This window comes from Ipomoea nil, unplaced genomic scaffold, assembly GCF_001879475.1.
Source record: "Ipomoea nil cultivar Tokyo-kokei standard unplaced genomic scaffold, Asagao_1.1 scaffold0179, whole genome shotgun sequence".
Lineage (NCBI taxonomy): Eukaryota > Viridiplantae > Streptophyta > Magnoliopsida > Solanales > Convolvulaceae > Ipomoea > Ipomoea nil.
Window position 1 is genome coordinate 2,103,163 of NW_017616607.1, and position 19,332 is coordinate 2,122,494.

Below are 19,332 nucleotides of genomic sequence, written 5' to 3' on the forward strand. Positions count from 1 at the left end.
AGGAAGCAAGAGAAAGAAGAAGGTAGAGAGACGGAGGGTGGTGGCTTGTTCAAGGTAGAGAGACGGAGGGTCGTCCATGTTCACAGTGGTGGCTTCTTGCGTCTGCTAGATTGAACGAAGAGAGAGACACAAGGAGGGGTTGAAGATGAACTAGGGGTGTGCACGGACGGGTTTCGGACGGTTCGGATAGTCGGGGGACTCATCCAAGCGGATAGCGGGTTTGTAATTTTAACCCCAATCCTTTTTTTTTTTGGAAATCCGTCGGATAAATGAGTTACTAAATCCTATCCGATATCCGACTATCCGTCGGTTTAGTTGGATATTTGTGAATAATTAATAAACTGCAAAATTGAATATATTTTTTTTTATAAAAAAAGAGCTTATTTGAGTACAAAGTCGAAACTTTTTGTAAACAACTTCAAATTTCTATAGACAGTAACTAAAATATATACTAAATTAGTACTAATCACTAACTACTTAGCATAAGATTTTCCCTAATAATGTATATTGTATATTATATATTAGGGTCTTAATTAAGTGGTGCAAGTTGACTAGGCTTATTAAGTGGTCTGGTTGGACTGAATAACTAGAAGTTGTTAGTCAACCAGACTCTGTGCCTAATATAATCCTGGATTGATGGGATACAGGATGATTGATGTTAGCACATTCAGTTACGGTTCTTAGACTGCTTAGTAGATACCAATACACCATCTAGGGTTCTAAGTCAGGTCTGAGGCAAAACATGGCTAACGGACTACTATTAAGATGCAACGCAACAGGAACATCAACTATGGTTGGAGATACACGGCTATCGCTACCGCTCATACGAGGTCAGATCTCTCGTATACTATTGTTCAGTATTAGTTAGACTATTTAGATCTAACATTTGATCCCTCACTTTAAACAATTCTGTGCAAGGTGGCAACCTTATTTCCTAAGTTGCAACTTTGATGACTTTGATCCTATTCCTGATTAGCGTGTCCTCAAGTTTGGAACCTAAAACTTTCGTTCTCTTTTCCTTACCGAACCGAATCTTTTCAAAACATAGTGTATATATATATATATTTTCCCGTAAAATATTTTCTCTATATACTATCATTTTTTTATGTGTGACGCTCTATCCCCAAAATGATTTTCTAAGCTTCGGGGACGAAGCGTCTTTTAAGGGGGTGAGGATGTGACACCCTGTATTTTCCTAAAAAAAAATTATAGTCCCGATATTAAATATTTTACTAAAAATATTTATAAATTATTCTGAAAATTAGCTCGAGTCTATCTAGTATTGTGAACCAGTATTTTTGTATCCAAATATCCTGAGCCCAAAATGGTTTTAATCTCTAAAGCCTATTAACCATTCTTGAGCCCAAGTACATTTTTCCTATATAAGTCTTGCACCTAGATAGTCAAGCCCATGAGTATATGTAAATATATATGTACTATTTTGTATGCCCAAATTATAGGTGTGTATAGTTCTTGACCCAAAAGATTTACCCAACCCAATTACCTAACCCCAACCTAGTATTAGTAACCCTATCCTATGTTAGATGAATATATCTTGTTTCCTCTTCAAGCTTAGCAGCCAAACACCCCTCTCGTTCACCTTCATCAGTCAAACACGCCATTCCATTCCTTGTAACTCCCCTCAACCATCGGCGGCAACAAGCATCAACCTTCCGTCCAACTGTGGCGTGGGTGGCTTTCTTCCGACGGAATGGTGGTCCGGCGAACCTGGGCTTCCCCTCCGGCAACCTTGGCGAACAGCAACCTTCTTCTGCCTGGAGCTTCGAACTCGAGTAAGAGGTGTTCAGCTGTTCTGAACGTGTTTTGGTGGTGAACCGGCGACCTAAGCTTCTTTCGGCGTCTCCTCTGTTCTCCGCGATCGACGATGGTAGCGTTGGTATCCTTTTTCCTTCTCCAGCGTAACTTGGTGGTCCGGGAACTACGTGTTTCCAGGTGCGGCGTTCTTCCCGTTCTCCTCCTTGATGCAACGGGCAGAGTGGCGTGTGTTGCACCTCCCGAGCAACCACCGGCTGTCACCCTTTTAATGAAGCAACCAGTGGCTTCCTCTGGCGTAGCTTGTGGTCTCCCGGCGTGGCTGAGCTGAGCACCGATGGTGGCAGGCAACATGGTGGCTGATGGAGTTGGCGAGCAGTCTGGAGTGCCGCTTGCCAGTACGTGAAAAAGACAAAAGGGTGAGCTTCGTTCCTATGTTGTTGTTGTTGTTTAATTGGGTGTTAAATAGATTTGTTGTTAATTAGGTTAATAAGATGTTGATTAGCTTAGTTGTAAGGCTTTGTTTAGTGTTTAATTTGGCTAGGATTTGACTCTTAGAATAGTTTAAGTACCTTTAGTTGTTAGTTTTATTTATTAGTCCTATCCTATTAGTTTGGTAATTAGTTTAATTATTAGTACTCTTGCTTAAATTCACAATAAGATGATTAGCTTAGTTGGTAAGAAGGGTGTTAATCTTAAGATTAAGTTAAGGTTCAATTCTTGTTAATCTTGTTAATTAGCGAAGATCCGGTTTAATCCACAGGTTCCCGGTAGATTGGCTTTATGAGTTGAGCCTTTGTTGGTGTTGTTTTTGGATGGTTAAGCGAATGAGGTAACTCATGCTTTACAAAATCTATTTTCTTACTTATATGATGATTTCTTGGCTTCTACTTGTGATTCTTGTGTTAATTTGTGAGATTTGATGCATTGTCTTGTAGTAATGCATGTTTAGAGCTTGTTCTTAGGGTTCTTGAATGTCATTGCTTGGTTATTTCTTGGGTTCAAGTCATATTATTGTTGTGTGTTAGATTTTTTGGTGTTTTGGACTTGAACTTGGCTTTATTGATGAATTTCCCCGAAGGGAAAATTATTGTGCAGGGTATGTACCCCGCGGGCAGGAGCACGGGTAGGGCACTACCCATGGCCCCACCCACGGGGAACATGTTTGATGATTGCGGGGAATTGTTCCCCGTGATCCCTTCTTCTTGGTATTTAATGTTTTGACCTCCCATTGTTGAATTATTGAGCTTTTGTGAGTCTTCTTGATGTTTCGTATGTCGAGAACGATGAGTTAGGAATCCATGTTAGGATTTGGTGTCTTGAATCGTGCTTATGATCCAACCTTGTGATTCGTTGGATTGATGTTGAGTCTTTGTGGTTCATTGGAACTATTTTGGTTTACCCGTTTGATATGCATGCTAGTCTTGGTGTTATTGATACTAGTATGTGTTGTTTGTCTCTTTCTATTGAGGATTGGCAACTCGTGTTGCCAATCATGTTGATACTGGATTGAGGTCCATTGTTGTTGTTGAGTATCATTTCATGTCCTTCATTGAAACCCCTTGATTGAATCCCTTGATGTGATCCCGTGTGTATGATTATTCCTTGATTAAGCTATTGTTGAGCTTATCCTTTGTTGTACACACTTTGTGTGGAATCTAGGTGTTGCTGTATCTCTAGATCCCGTGTGTATTGACTCTTGAGGAGATGATGGATTGGTGCGATGAGATGATTGAGCTGGTAAAGTGGACAGTGTGGGGACTTATGTGTGAACGGACCGGTAGTACGTGAAGCTCCGGACTGCCATTTGGTTACTTGTGACTTGTGGGCAACATGGGAAACTCATTCCGGTTGCCAGAGATGGTAACTAACCCGTTGAGCTTGGAATCTCAATAGAGGGTGTATACACTTAAAGTTGCTAGCTCTGTTTCCATTGGGCTGCGGTCCTTGTTATTGCGATGACACTATGCATGTGATCCGGATCGTTGTGATGACTACGTGATACATGTTTGTTGATGATTTGGAGCCCTCCACACTGATCCACTATGAATTGAGCCGTGGTGCTGACTCCATGGTATAAGAACTTGGAATTGTGAATCTTGTAACATGTAGTTGTCACTGTGACATGTAGTTGCCAATATGTGAATTTGTACTCTTTGCTTTTGAGCATGTCTTGATGTATTTTACTTTGTGATCAGTAGAATACATCTCGAGTTGTATTATTTACAGTTGGTATTCTTGTCTTGTTGTTGTTGTAAGGATGTTGATTTCCTTTTCCTTTGAGAGTGTGAATGAGTCTTTGAAGTTGACTTCTCTCTATGACTTTTGAAATGATATATATTGTATTCCGTTTCGAAAATGGTTTTGACTTATACTATTTATATATGGTATTTAACGCGTATTGATGAGTTACCAGCAATGTTCGCTGACCGGGTGTCATTCTCTATCTTTATGTTGCTTTACAGGTTTTGAGTAACATCTTGGAGAGCGCTCTAGCAGATCGTTAGTTAGTGTAGCTCCTTGTGACTGTTTAGTTAGACTTTTGGCCTGTGAGCCGTGGATTTTTATAAGTATGACTTTGACGTTCGTTTAGACCTAGCCTGTGCACCTATAGATGTGTAGGTGTGGCATAACATCTCCCGTACTTGTTTATTAGCTTCCGCGTTTCTTATGATGATGTTTAGACAGTTAATCCCTTTAATTTATGTTTTAAAAGTTGTTGAAAATCGAGGGTGTTACAACCATACACATCAAAACAACAAAGATACCTACGGGCAAAATAGCAAAAAAAAAGTACATACTAGAGCCATCGCAAAAAAATAAAATAATAATAATAATAATAATAATAATAATAATAATAATAATAATAATAATAAAAACCTAATAACGGCGTACAACCTTACTTACACCATTGGGCCTATCCCATCCAGACCCCCCATCCGCATCCACGCGCTGACCCGCGATAGCTCCCGCAACTACAAACCGGGGAGAGGGCTGCTGCTGCTCCAAAACCGGGGTGGACGGCAGATCTTCTTCGCCAACTTTCTTCTGCTGGGCGGCAATAACAACCACGTCGACCGCATCAAAGTTTGCCGGGTTGGCCCAAATCTCGTCTTCACTAAGCGCACATGCCGCTCTCGCATCAATAGAAGCTGCTGCACTGGAGGATCCCAACTCATCTGTCAACCGCATGAATTTCCGAGCCCCAATAACAAGCCTAGCGAAACCATCCGTGGGCCGGGGGAGGTCATTATGCTGCTCCATAAACTGGACCATGTCCTCCAACGTTGCAGCTAATGCATCGGTCTTTTCAGCATAGATTTCTGCCTTAATCTACAATTTTGTAATGAAATTTCATTAAACAATAAGCAAATGAAACAGAGACACATTAGTAGAAACAAACATGTTATGGTACGCAAAGGCGCATGCTACCAATCAAACAAGCCACGACCCACCCCACACAAACGCCACCAGAAAAAAAAATTAAAAAATAAAAAGAAGAAGAAAGAAACAGAAACCTATATGCCAAAAGATTAACAGCCCCATCGAAAAAAAAATAAACGCAAAAAGCACACACTGTTGGCACCGCACGCACAGACCGGAAAATGCATACTCACACGCCTAGGCTACGCACATACCAATGACCTACAAACAACGTGGTATTATTTAATAGAACAACATGTTTATAGCACACTGCACTAACCTACACACAGAGCACACACTAAAAAAAAAGAATTTAATTTATAACCCGTCAAAAGATGAGAAACACCGAAATAAAAACACATTACGAATCAAAAGAGAGCCGGAGACGTTAAAATCCCATTATCACGAGCCCCCCCCCCCCCCCCCCCCCCTGAATATGCAATATGCACATACTATCGACTATAAATGCACAAACCAAATCATACATACAAACAAACAGCCAAACGCACCAACCGGATACAGTCTACGCACATACTAAAACATGAAGGCCCACCAACCAAAATCTGAGAACCAACCAAACAAATTACCTTAGCAGGAGCATCAACAACAGGTGGATGAACGTCCCCTCATGCATCAGGCGCCTAAACCGACCCATAAAAAAAACAACCACTTTAGGACACACGCAAACCAAAAACAAGCATAAACAACGAAGGGAATGAAGAACACAAATACCTCCAGAATATATGGACCAACCACCTCGCCACGTCCAAAACCACCCATCCTGAACTCAGATAGTTGTCTGGCCTTTAATGCACTTGTAGACCAACCCCTCAAGGCTGGCAACGCCCGGGGCACAACCCTCTCCGAGTGTACCAACCTATCAACATAGAGCAACTGAAAAATGACACATATTAGGGACTCACACGCAGAACACACAAACAAAATAACGGACAATATAATATATTCTACAGCAAACATCATACCAATAAGTATACAGTGGGTCCGGAAAGAGGCTGGTTAGGATCCATAATCCACTTCGCATGCCGATCAACTAAATAGTCAATCACAAACTTGCACCAATTGAGATTTTTTATCTCATCAACGTCCTCAAAAGTAGTGGTACACAAGTTGATTGGCATATCCATTCATCATAGGCGTAGCCAAAGTACTAATCGCCAACACCGCAAAATGCCTCTTAAACCAGACATCCCCCTCAAGATTACCTCTTAACATGGAGGCAATCATAGCCAAAGTAACTGCATGGTTGGACTTCTCAAACTTCGAACGCCACTCCTTCAAACTGTCACTAATATCGTCCTTCTGCCTTTTGGTGATGACAACATCACCGCGCTGCAGCCCCAAAACATAATAGACATCGGCCTCCAACATAGAAATGGTCGATCCATTTTTAAGCCGCAAAAGCATGGCGACGGGATCGAAATTCGTAAGCAACCACCTAGCCAACGGCTTCGGGATGTCATGCACTTGAAGGTTCAAAACCTCTCCCAAACCCAGCTCGACTACATCTTTCCTCTGGCAGGCATTAAACCGCTTGATAGGTTTGACAAGATGCTTTGGAGAGGCGTGAATCTTCAAGGGGGAAAAAATTGTCTCATCAACCTCGTCAGGCTCAGCATCCGATCCATCCGTATCCCGTGCCGGTTGAGCGGGTTCTTGGGGCACTTCTACTGCTTTCGACTGTGGCAAAGGTGCCACCACATCAACTACACCAACCGGCTCAACACCACCATCCCCTGCAAATGACACAAATCAAAAGACCGAAACCAAAAACAAAAAACCCCATAACTTAAAGAATACCACTACAAAACATCATAAAACTGAAAAGCAATGACCTAAGGACAAACCCAACAACCATAGTGCACAAAGCTAAATAAAAAATGCAAGCCTACAAAAAATAACCCCCCAAAACGAATACCATTAAACCTAGCTTGACCAGGATGACACGCATCCACGCACAAATTATGAAACCACACACACGCAGCGCCGATAAACTTTTAACCACAAACTATAAGTCCATTTAGACTAAGTTGCACACGATGACATACATCTATGCACAAACGTGAAGACTAGCAAATCTGTTGAATAACATAGTACTGGACACAAAACAAAGATCCCAAAAATAAATAAAAAACTTAAAACACACAACACAAATGCATAACATCAAAAAATTGAAAAAACAATGACCAAAGCATACACCAAATACCCATAGTGCACAAAGCTAACAACTAAAGACAAAACCCCCCAACCCGACGCACAAGCCACACCTCAACCCCACACACACTTGCCAAAAAACACCCACAAAAGTAAATTCCATTTACCCTAGCTTGCACACTATGAAACACATCTATGCACCAACCATAAAACACACACACACCACAACAATAACGCGCATGTCAGAATAGGAAAAAATTACCCGGCTTTCTACCCTACGCAACAACATAGCACACCAACAACCTTGAGCACACGCAAGGACCACACAACGCACCTACCTAAACAATGACTTTATAACTAAATCCAAAACCAAACCCAAAAACACAACCTAAAACTAAGCGACTAGAATAAAGAAAACCAAAAAAAAAAACAAAAAAAAAAAAACAAAAAAACAAAAAAAAAAATAAACAAAAATAAACAAAAAAAAAAAGGGGAAATGCCAATTCCACAACGGCCTACTTACACACTGACACGGAACTACCCCACAACCTACCCACACAAACTACAGACATAAAACAACCACACCACATATATTTAGTACCGAAAAAACCCCACCTTTTACAACCCAAAAAAAATACTAATTCTGCACATGACCCACCCAAATCAACAACACACACCTCTCAAATGAATACTAAACACGAACCAACCAAAATCATAAACAAACAATCAACAGAGAAAAAAAAAAACGCAAACAAGAACATCGGCCACCCCCCCCCCCCCCCCCCCACCCTCCCCAACAAAAAAATTCAACAACGCCCAAAAAAGGGCACCCGGTGAAAACAACCACCCACACCCACCCCCCCCCCCCCCACAGCTATAGAGTACAAAAAAAAAAGAAAAAAAAAAAGAAAAAAAAAAAAGAACAGACGACCTACCATTCCGCCCACCGCCGCCACACCACCACCCGCACCCAACAAAAACACCCGCCACCAAACCCCGACCCAAAACCCCCACTTAACGCAGGAAACAACCCAAACAAACACACATGTAACAACCTAGACCTCCTAATCTAAGTTCGGGACTACTGAATCCTCAAATACCAGAACCCCCAACGTTTAAAAAAAAAAAAAAAAAAAAAAACTAAATCAAAACCCATACCCTACCCGCCGCTACACACACCTCCACGCATGAGCCTACCCGGCTCCGGCCACCGCCGAAAACCCAACACCCCGATGAAAACCCCCAAAAAAACACAGAAACCCCACCTAAGAAGCACGAAGACTACACACCCGAGAATGAGACCCCCAAACCCTTCAATTCAGAAGAAAAACCAACAAAAAACGAAACGAAAAATACCTAAAAAAAAAAAGGGCAAACAACGGAATACCTGCCATGGAACCCGAAGAGTTACTCCGAAACCGCTTAGACCGTCGGACGCTCGACCCAGCCATGAAGAACACACGCAACGACCTCTGTGAAGGAAGGGGAGGACTGCAGTGGATGACGAAAATGCGGAAATACAAAGCCTATTCAACGAAGCGACAGCGAGGGAAGATAAACAGATGATCAGACCAAAAATATCAATTAACACACGCACAAAGCCTTGCGACGTTAAAGATATAACATAATAAAACCCAATGGCAAAGTACAAAACAACCCCTACATACAAACACAAAAAGCGCACATGAGCAGATTAATCACTCAATCTGAGCCATTGAATTAAAAAAATAAATGGATAGTAAGAGGGCTCACGAGCTCACTTGGAAAGGGGGTTGCACCAGATTCTATATATATATATATATATATATATATATATATATATATATATATAAAAGCAAAATGAGATACTGTAAAAAGTTCCTGCCCAATCTAATACTAAGTTTAAGCCAATCAAAATAATCAATTACTAAGTTTAAACCAATTAAATCAATTACTAAGATTAAGCCAGCCAATCAAAATCAATTGCTGAGTTTAAGCCAATCAAATCAATTACTAAGATATCTAAACATCTATATATATTTCACATCCTCTGCAATACAAACACTATCAAGGAAGTGTTTATAGCATATGAAATCCAGAAACGCTCTTCGCTTGCAAGTTGTGAGAGCGTATGAAATCCCCGAGAGAAAATCGTCTTCTATAATCAAATCCAAGGAAGTTTTCTTCCATGGCCAGCAGGTAAGTTCTTTTAAAAATCTCAATTCAAATTAGGCTACACCAATCAGTTTATACGAGACCATGTTAAAAGCTCTATTCTATGAAAACTGAGAAACTGAAGGAATTGTGAACATTAGGATCCGTCGTAGGGCGGGTGCAAGCCAACTCGCGGATTTTAACCCATTTTGACATCTTTAGGGATTATCTTAACAAATTAGTAGTGTTTCTCCTCTTGAGAAGTCGTAGAAGCTATGCAGGAACTACAGTCGCGTTAGAGAGAAGTTGGAGTACAGCAGAGGTAAGGCAAAAGGTCGGATGATAAAGACTAGGGTTATGAGAACAATTTGTATATATGGGTTTATTGGGTTTCGGGTTATAGGCTGCAACAGTGAGTTGGTGTTGGGCCGCATTATTCTTAAAGCTTGGGCTCAGAAAATGTTATATCAAGTTTTTGTCCAGTTTTAAAAATTTATATATTAAATTGAGTAGTAAGTAGTTTTTGTCCATGGTTAATTGTATGTTGTAGAACCAACGCCTTGCTCAATCTCGCACACAATATCAAACAAAGTCTATATCAGGACAATCTTATAATGGGGCCACACCAAGATAGAAATATATATATATATATATATATATATATATATATATATATATATATATATATATATATAGGGTGGCATTCAAATACAAACCCCCTTAAAATACAAACCCCCCTTAAAATACAAACTTGAGCTCGTGCATACATTAACATACTTACATGCACAAAGGGCGCATTGCCAACAATTTCTGTGATTAGCTCGTGCACACATTAACATACTTACATGCACACAGCGCGTAGAAAGAAAAATCACAACCATCCATCAAAGCTCGTGCACACATTAACATACTTACATGCGCACTGGGCACACTGCCAATAATATCTAGGATTAGTTCGTGCACACATTAACATATTTACATGCACACAGTTTATATTTTAATGGAGGTTTGTATTTGAAAATAATCATATATATATATATATATATATATATATATATATATATATATATATATATATATATATGGAAGGGTTCAGGTGCGGTTGATGCTTCCCGTGCGGTTGTGCGATTGGACGCACCTTAAGCATTAACATGGCTCACATTAAGTACACAAATCACCACGCACTTTAAGCCCACAAACAAAGCACCTTAAGAACAAAAATCACTCACCTTAAGTACAAAAACCACGCACCTTAAGCACAGAACAAAGCACATTAAGCAGAAAACTCGTGCACTTAAGATTTTAAAACGTCTTACGTTAGCACAAACTCACGCACATTAAGTACAAAACACACGCACCTTAAGCACAACTCTCACGCACTTTAAGCACAAAACTCACGCACTTTAAGTTTTACCAACTACTCACATTAAGCGCAAACTTCGCGCACTTTAAGCACAAACTCACACACATTAAGAACAAACCCCACGCACTTTAAGAACAAATCTCACGCATCTTAAGAAAAAATCTCACGCACCTTAAGAACAAATCTCACGCACTATAAGTTTTAACAACTACTCACATTAAGCACAAACCCACGCACGTTAAGAACAAAACTCACGCACGTTACAAACAAGACTCACACACCTTAATCACAAAACCACTCACCTTAATTTTGACCTACATGCAAAAATTACCAAATTACCACCACGTTTTTTTTTTAAATATTGGTAATCTTGGACATTGATTTAAGTAGAATCAATGGCTCTGTTTTCACCGCACAACTGCACCTGGGGCTGTCCACCGCACCTGAACCTATATATATATATATATATATATATATATATATATATATATATATATATATATATATATATATATATATATATATAATTGAACGATACTTCAATTATAATTAGACTCCACATATATAAAAAGGAGAACTTAAATATAAAATCAACATTGTTCTTATATAAATAAACTTTGTTAAATGAATAAGTTTTACATAATATATTTATACTTAAAATTTAAAAAAACTAATAATTCTTAATGATGGAATAATCACGGAGCCGGAGCGGAGCAAGATAGTACAGACTGGGTCGGACCCCGCGGTACAGGACGGATCACCACGGGGTCGGCCAACCACCCCGGGTCGGCCCAATGGGGGTCGGCGTGGGCCGACCTCTCCGTGCTCGACCGAGCCCCATGGGCTCGGCCGAGCCCACGCTCGGCCCCTTGGCCGAGCTCCGTGCTCGGCCAAGGGCCGGGTCCTCACGTGGAGCGAGTCCCGCGGCGCGGGCCACGGCTCTTCCCGCGGGCCCAGGGCCCGTAGCGGCCGGGGGGTATATAAACACCCCCGGTGTCCCAATTAGGCATCTCATACTTTCTAACAACATTTGTACTGTTATTACACATTTCGTGCCTCTTTAATAGCACTTTGTGTCCAATTAAAACAGTATTTACCATTTTATTATTCGTTCATCGTATTCAACATATATTCGGGTTGTATAATCCGGACCCCTGGGTTCATATTATCCATCATTGGTGCTTTTGTTGAGAGCGGCTGTACAAGGTTAAGCGCTCTCCCTATTGTCTTTCATCCGCAGCGATGACATGATCTGGATCGAACACCCACAACTCGCAGGATTCGCACAACACGCGCGACCTCTCCCTCGCTAACCATCCCAACGGGACCACGGCAAGTCGGCAGACCATGTCCGTGGTGGCGGGAAGGGACCTCCGAGATCATATCAACGGGAGTCGGCAGGGGGTCGTGGAGGACCTCCGAGGTCGTCTCACCAACAATCGCCCTCTCGGCGGAACAGCGCCACCCGCGCCACCGCAGGTCCCGACCTCCCAGGAAGATGCGGCCATACTAGTGTAGGCGGCGAACGCGCTCAAACGCGTCGCTGCGGGGCTGCGCCAGGGTGACCCAACACCCCCACCTCCACCCCCTCCGAAGGCGCGCAGTGGCCCCAGCACTCACGCACCCCGGGAACCCGCAGCACTGGCTGAGGGGGAAGTCAATTCACCATGACCTTCTGAGAGGCGCGACGGGGCGGAGGCCACCCGAGGCCGACACGAGCAGCGAGAGGAAAGGTGGACTCGGCCGGCGCGGACCACCTCCGCGCTCGGGCGGTTGGGCCCGCCTGCGCCGGCGCAAGTCCGCCTAGGGCCGAGGCCGGCCACACACGCCAGGCAGGAGGAGTCATCGTGCTCACGGAGGTCCCGGAGCCACGAACCTCGTGTCCCGAGGCCGCGGGAGCCGACCCCACCAGTGGAACGCTCGGGGGAGACCAGAGGCCAACTTCTGAGTACCCAGCGTGAAGAGATGGAACAATTGCACCGACAGATGCGCGAGTTGTAGCGCAAGATGGAGGCGCGCGACGAGTCACCGGAGCCCTGGGACGCCCTGGCCACACCCTTCACGGGGGCCACCATGGCCAAGCCCCTACCTCGGGACTTCCGATTCCAGACCATCAAACCCTACACGGGAGCGAGGCACCCGCGGGACCACCTCAACAGGTACAAGGTAGTCATGATGATGACAGGCGTTAATGACGTCATCATGTGTCGCGGATTTTGCACGACTCTGGATGGGCAGGCCCAGGATTGGTTCGGGTCCTTGCCAGGGGACTCCATCCCCACTTTTGCGGTCCTGACCAAGAAGTTCATGTCGCACTTCGCGGGCAGCATACAACGGCGGAAGCAGTTCGCCAACCTATGTTACCTGAAGCAAGATAAGTCAGAATCTTTGGCGGAGTACCTGAGTAAGTGGAAGAAGGAAGCTATGGGGGTGACGAATTTTGATGAAAGGTCCGCCATACCGTTTTTCACCAACAACCTCAGGTCGGGTCCTTTCCACAGCGACCTTGTCTGGAATGAGCCGAAGACGTACACAGAATTGATGGACCGCGCCGCGCGGTACGCCAACGCGGAGGCAGCAGAGAAGAGGAAGAGGGAGGAGGAGGAAGGCCGCGGACGAGGCAACAGGGCACCTCAACCTCAAGAGGACCAACGCTCTCCCCGGTCACGCCGTGACCGGGGTCCCCGACTAGCCCCGCTACGACACCTGACCTCGTTGACACAACCTGTAAGTGTCATCCTGGGCCACGCAGAGGACATGGGCATCGTGTCGTTCCCCGAGGAGTGCTTAAAGATCTCCCCCAAGGCCGGCCCGAAGAAGTACTGTCGCTTCCATCGGCAACGTGAGCATGACACCGACGAATGTATGGTCCTTAAGAGGCAGATTGAGGAGCTCATTCAACGAGGATACCTGGGGCAGTACGTGAAGTGGTCTGGGCAAGACCACGCTAAAGGCCCCTACAACACCCGAAAGAAGAAGGATGATGACGGGCCCTCTACCTCTGCCCCGCGCAAGAGAGAGCTTGGCCAACTTACGGAGGACGAGGAGACCGAGCCAGACAGCCCACCAAAGAAGAAGGTCATCCATGTCATCTTTGGCGGCCCGAAGGGAGGGGACACACCCGCCGAGAGGAAGAAGTGGGCGCGGAGCCTGTACGTAGGGGAGGTCGTCCGAGCACCCCATGAGAAGAGGACACGCAGGGAGCCCATAACGTTCACCGACGATGACCTCCCGGATGGCCCCCTACCCCACCGGGACGCATTGGTAATCAGGTTGGAACTTAAAGACATCATTGTCCACCGGGTGCTGGTAGATACGGGGAGCTCTGTGAACGTTATGTATTATGACACCTTTACGCAACTCAAGCAATCCCGGAAGCAGCTCTCCTAAGTACGTACCCCGCTATCCGGCTTCACCGGAGACTCCATTGAGACAAAGGGATCCGTCACCCTTGAGGTGCAGATCGGCACCCCACCGCACGTCAAGACGTGGGAGTTAGAGTTCGTGGTGGTAAAGATCAGTTGCACCCACAACATCATCCTCGGCAGACCTGCCTTGGAGGACCTCAGGTGCGTCATCTCCATGGAGCACCTGTGCCTCAAATTCCCTACCCCACTGGAGTGGGCGTCGCGCGAGGAGACCTGAAGATTAGCAGGAGCTGCTACTTGAAGGCCTGCCGCCAAATAACGAGAAAGGACCTCCAGGTACACAGTAACCGAGAGGGCACTTCGAGAAGAGGAGAAGCGGCCCCGCGCTGAACTCATGGTGGAGACGGAAGAGGTCATCCTGGACCTCAGCCGACCTGATAGAATGGTGAAGGTAGGCACAGGCTTCCCAGCTGACCTCCGAGGTCGGATTGTCGAGGTCATCCGCAGCTACAGAGACGTGTTCGCCTGGGGTCCCGAAGACATGCCGGGCCTCAGCCAGGAGGTCATCACGCACAAACTGGCGGTGGACCCCAACGCCAAACCTGTCCAACAAACGAAGCGCTACCTCGCCGCAGATAGACGAGAGTTTGTGAAGAAGGAGGTCGACACCCTCCTCGAAATCGGGCACATCAGGGAGGTCACATACCCGGCATGGCTTGCGAACGTAGTCCTCGCACCCAAACCGCCCACGTGGAGGATGTGTGTGGACTACACGGACCTCAACAAGGCATGCCCCATGGACCCCTTTCCGCTACCCAACATAGACCAGCTAGTGGACGAAACAGCGGGATGCGCACTCATGAGCTTCCTAGACGCCCTCCCGGGGTACCACCAAATTTTCATGCACGAGGATGACGAAGAAAAGACGACGTTCACCACCCCTGAAGGGGTCTTTTGTTATCGGGTCATGGCGTTCGGGCTCAAGAACTCGGGAGCCACGTACACAAGAATGGTGGCCAAGGTGTTCAAGAAGGTCCTCGACCGGAACTTGCAAGCCTACGTGGACGACATGATTATGAAAAGCACGGAGGCCAACCTACACATAGCCGACTTGACCGAGGTATTTTCCATTATGAGGCATTTTGATTTACGTTTGAACCCCAACTTTCGGGGTGCACGGAGGGAAATTCTTGGGGTACATGGTCTCAAAGAGGGGTATCTAACCCAACCCCCAGAAAGTCAAGGCCATCCTGGAGATCAGATGGAACCTCCGAGGTCCCTCCGCGAGGTCCAGCGCCTCAATGGTCGGCTGGTGGCCCTCGGCCGATTCCTCTCAAGGTCGGCCGAGAGGTCCTTGCCGTTTTTCGGGGTCCTCAAGAAGAACTAGGGATTCGAGTGGTCAGACGAATGCCAGAGAGCCTTCGAGGACCTAAAAACGTACCTCATGACGCTACCCCCTGGCCAAACCGGAGAAAGGGGAGGTTTTGTATTTGTATTTGGGCATCTCGCAAGCCGCGATCTTCTCCGTACTGGTCCGGGATGACGCGGGGACCCAACGCCTGGTGTACTACGTGAGCAGAGGCCTCCGAGGTGCCGAGCTCAGGTACTCACCCACGGAGAAAGCGATCTTCGCCGTGGACGCCACGGCCAAGAAGCTCGAGCATTACTTCCAAGCACACCCCGTGCGGGTCCTCACCAACCAACCCCTCGAGGCAGTACTAAGGGCCTCAGGGTCGCAAGTAGGTTAGTCAATTGGTCCATGCGATTGAGCCAATATGATGTCCAGTTTAAGCCCCGACCCGCGATCAAGGGGCAGGCACTCGCCGACTTCATAGTCGAGTGCACCGCTCGCGAGGCCGCCGAACTATCCCGGAGCGATGAGGAAGATTGGTGGACCCTGTCCACGGATGGCTCGTGCGGCCCCAAAGGGTGTGGCGGAGGGGTGGTCCTCGTAACCCCGGAAGGGTTCCGAGCCTACTACGCCCTTCGCTTCCACTTCAAGCTCTCTAACAATGAGGCCGAATACGAGGCGCTATTGGGTGGCCTCAGGCTGGCATTGGGTCTGAGGGCCTCCAAAATAAGGGTGCGATGCGACTCCCGGCTGGTGGTCGGACAGGTGAATGGTGAATTCGAGGCCAACGAGGAGAGGATGAGGAGATACCGCGACGTGGTACTCCAGGTCCTCAGTCAATTGTGTAACACCCCGTGTTACGGCCCCTAAAACCAATTAATCATTTAATCAAATACCCAAAAGAAAGGACTAAATTCCAATAATTAATTAAGAAAAGGCCCACCATAGCCCATGGGCCCTAATCCCTAAACCCATTCTCCTAGTTCTAGAAGGAATAAAACTAACCCTAATTAGGGACTCTTAGGTATATAAATAGTGGGCATAGGAGGCACCTAGAACCCACACCACAATAATCCCTCATCACACAAGAAGTTCCAAGAATCCCCCTAGGAGAAATCAAGAAAGAAAGAATCTTGAAGAAAGACCCTTCATAGCCAAGGAAATTAATTAAGGCTAAAGAGGTAACCCATGTCTCAACAAAACCTATTTTCCTTGCTATAATTATCTTCTTTGGCCTCCTCTCTATATTCGCGTCTTGATGAATCGTTTATGATATGTTCTTGACGATTGTCAGATAATTTTATGTGTGATCTTGATGATCTTGATGGTATTGAGAAGTTCTTGATAATTATGTGATGTTCTTGATGAATCTTGATGTTTAGATGATTAAAAGATGAACTATGGTTTTATTGATTTGAATATGATTAGATCCCTAGGATAAAATTTGGGAATTTCGTATTGTGTTATTCTTGATATAATTGGGTGGGATTTTGCATGTTCGGGTGTTGTTTATGTTTAGAAGTCAAGATAGGGTATGTGCTATATGATCCTTGCTTTTGATCCGTTAATTGTCTACGTGGTGTCATCAATTGCGTTTAAAAGTGTCTAAGCATGGTTTCGGGTTCCACAACGGATCCCGGGACATTTCTTTTGATAAAGAGTCAGTGGGGGGTAGGTGGGGGTAGGGGGACCCACCACCTACCTGCTGCCCGAGAGAGAGACGTCGCCGGCGGGCAGGAAACTGCCCGCCGGGCACCCGCTGCCCGGAGAACTGACGCCGGCGGGCAGCCGGCGGGTGGTCCACCACCCACCGGCTACCCGCTGGAAATTATCCCGACTCGGGACTCCGGCTTTCCCGTTTGATGTTTCCCCGACCCCCGTGGTGTCCCAACGGACCCCGTTTATCGTGCCTAAAAGTCTAGTTTTATGTTTCGGGTACCATTCGTAGGATAAACAAGTCTTATATATGTATATATATGTGCATGCTAGTGGAATTGGTATCCCGTTGGCCTAGGTGAGAGAAGTATGAACCCCTTAGGATTATTCCTAGTATGTGGATGACCACGCATACGTTTCGTTATACGTTTTCTCCCCTTCCCCAATGTGTTAGTATGGGTTGCCTATGCTTGCTATGTGTTATGTGTGCATGTTACCCCAATTTGGTTGCGATCAAATTGGTTATTCCTGAGCTGCGGTTCAGAAGCTGGCTGCGGTCAGAAGTACACTCTCGGACTGCGGTCCACCGTTTGGTTGCGATCAAACGTTTTACATGAGCTGCGGTTCATATTCCTGGCTGCGGTCAGATGACTACTCTTGGGCTGCGGTCCACTGTTTGGTTGCGATCAAACATTATGATGAGTTGCGGTTCATCGGTCGGTTGCGATCGACCCCTTCGTATTGCGATACGAGGCAGGGTGCTGCGGGGCCGTGTCAGAGCTATACGCGCTGACCCTCATGTATGGGTATGCGATTGGTCCTGTGGCGCCACCAAAGTGTGCTTGTGTGTGATGAGATACGAATTGGAATGATGATATGAATGAGATGAAGTGAATCTGTGACCATAGGATATATGCTAGTATCTTTATATGCTTGATTATAACTGTTGAATGTGCTTATCCCTATCTGTCGAGTCTATTCTTGGTTTTAAAACTATTGTCTCCTAAGTATATATCTTCCTGCTTCAAAATGGTTTTCGTATATCTATATAACTATCTATAATGTATTTCAACGCGTTGGAGTGGGTTACCAGCATCTCTCGTTGAACAGATATATTTGGCTTTCAGGCACAGAGAAGTAGACACTCGAGCGCGCTAGAGATTTGGAGCGTAGAGTAGATAGTTTTCCCTTTCGGCCTGTGTGCCATGCTTATGTATTTACATTATCGAGGATATTAGTTAGTTGTCCTGTGCACCTGGGTTCTCTAGCCCAGGTGTGGCATAGCACCCCGTACTCTATTATATTCTATTTTGGAATTTAATAAGAATTTACCTTCATTATATAAGTTTCAAAAGTTTTAAAATTTCGGGGTGTTACAGTTGGTATCAGAGCCTAAGTTTGACCCTAGGATAAGACTCTTCAGACCAAGACCTTAGAACAATAGGCTTAAAACACTAGGTAGATAGGACTTAGGCAATCATAGGACACGCGGTGAGACTGTGAAACCTTACACTTTCCCTCACCCGCACGTGATTTTAATAAACTCTCTCTGCACACATAGCATCAAGGTAAGGATGCCAAATAATATCAACCTATGAACCCCAGGATGGCACCAAGGGGGAAACAGACGACGACTCCGAAACTTCCCACCCAGGAGTTCTTGACTCACAATCTACAACGTTTGGCTCAAATTGCCCAGGCACTAAACAATGCAGTCCCCCAACCCTTACCACCAAACAGAAACTTGGAGATCTACCGCCAAGTCTCAGAACACCAACCGCCCACCTTCTCAGGGGACGAAAATCCCATGACCCTCGAAGAATGGCTCGGAACCTTTGACAAAATATTCAGGGCAACGGGATGCCCGGAAAGCCACCAAGTATAGGCCGCCTTCTTCTACTTCAGACACAGGGCCGACACCTGGTGGGTCCACGAGAAACCCAATTGCGAACAAAGCCCCGGGTTCAATTGGGAAGCCCTAAAGACACGGCTACGAGAACAATTCTACCCCAGTCACCTGAAAGCAACCATGTACGAAGAATTCCTCCACCTAAAACAGGAAGCGACCCCAATTACAGAATACCACCAGCAGT

General features: G+C 45.5%; 1 protein-coding gene and 1 long non-coding RNA gene across 2 annotated transcripts; both read left to right on the forward strand.

The window, feature by feature from the left end:
• Positions 1-1,587: 1,587 nt before the first annotated feature.
• LOC109179588 lies at positions 1,588-3,942 on the forward strand. Its single transcript, XR_002053937.1, has 3 exons — positions 1,588-2,192; positions 2,537-2,605; positions 3,436-3,942. It is a non-coding gene; the product is annotated as an uncharacterized LOC109179588 (long non-coding RNA).
• Positions 3,943-12,871: 8,929 nt separating this feature from the next.
• On the forward strand, positions 12,872-14,254 carry LOC109179669. Its single transcript, XM_019329158.1, has one exon. It carries the CDS (start codon positions 12,872-12,874, stop codon positions 14,252-14,254), a length of 1,383 nt encoding a protein of 460 aa, XP_019184703.1.
• The last annotated feature ends 5,078 nt before the right edge of the window (positions 14,255-19,332 follow it).

What these genes read in the sequence shown, in the direction of transcription:
- LOC109179669 (XM_019329158.1), top strand. Translation starts at nt 12,872, where the DNA reads ATGGAGGCGCGCGACGAGTCACCGGAGCCCTGGGACGCCCTGGCCACA.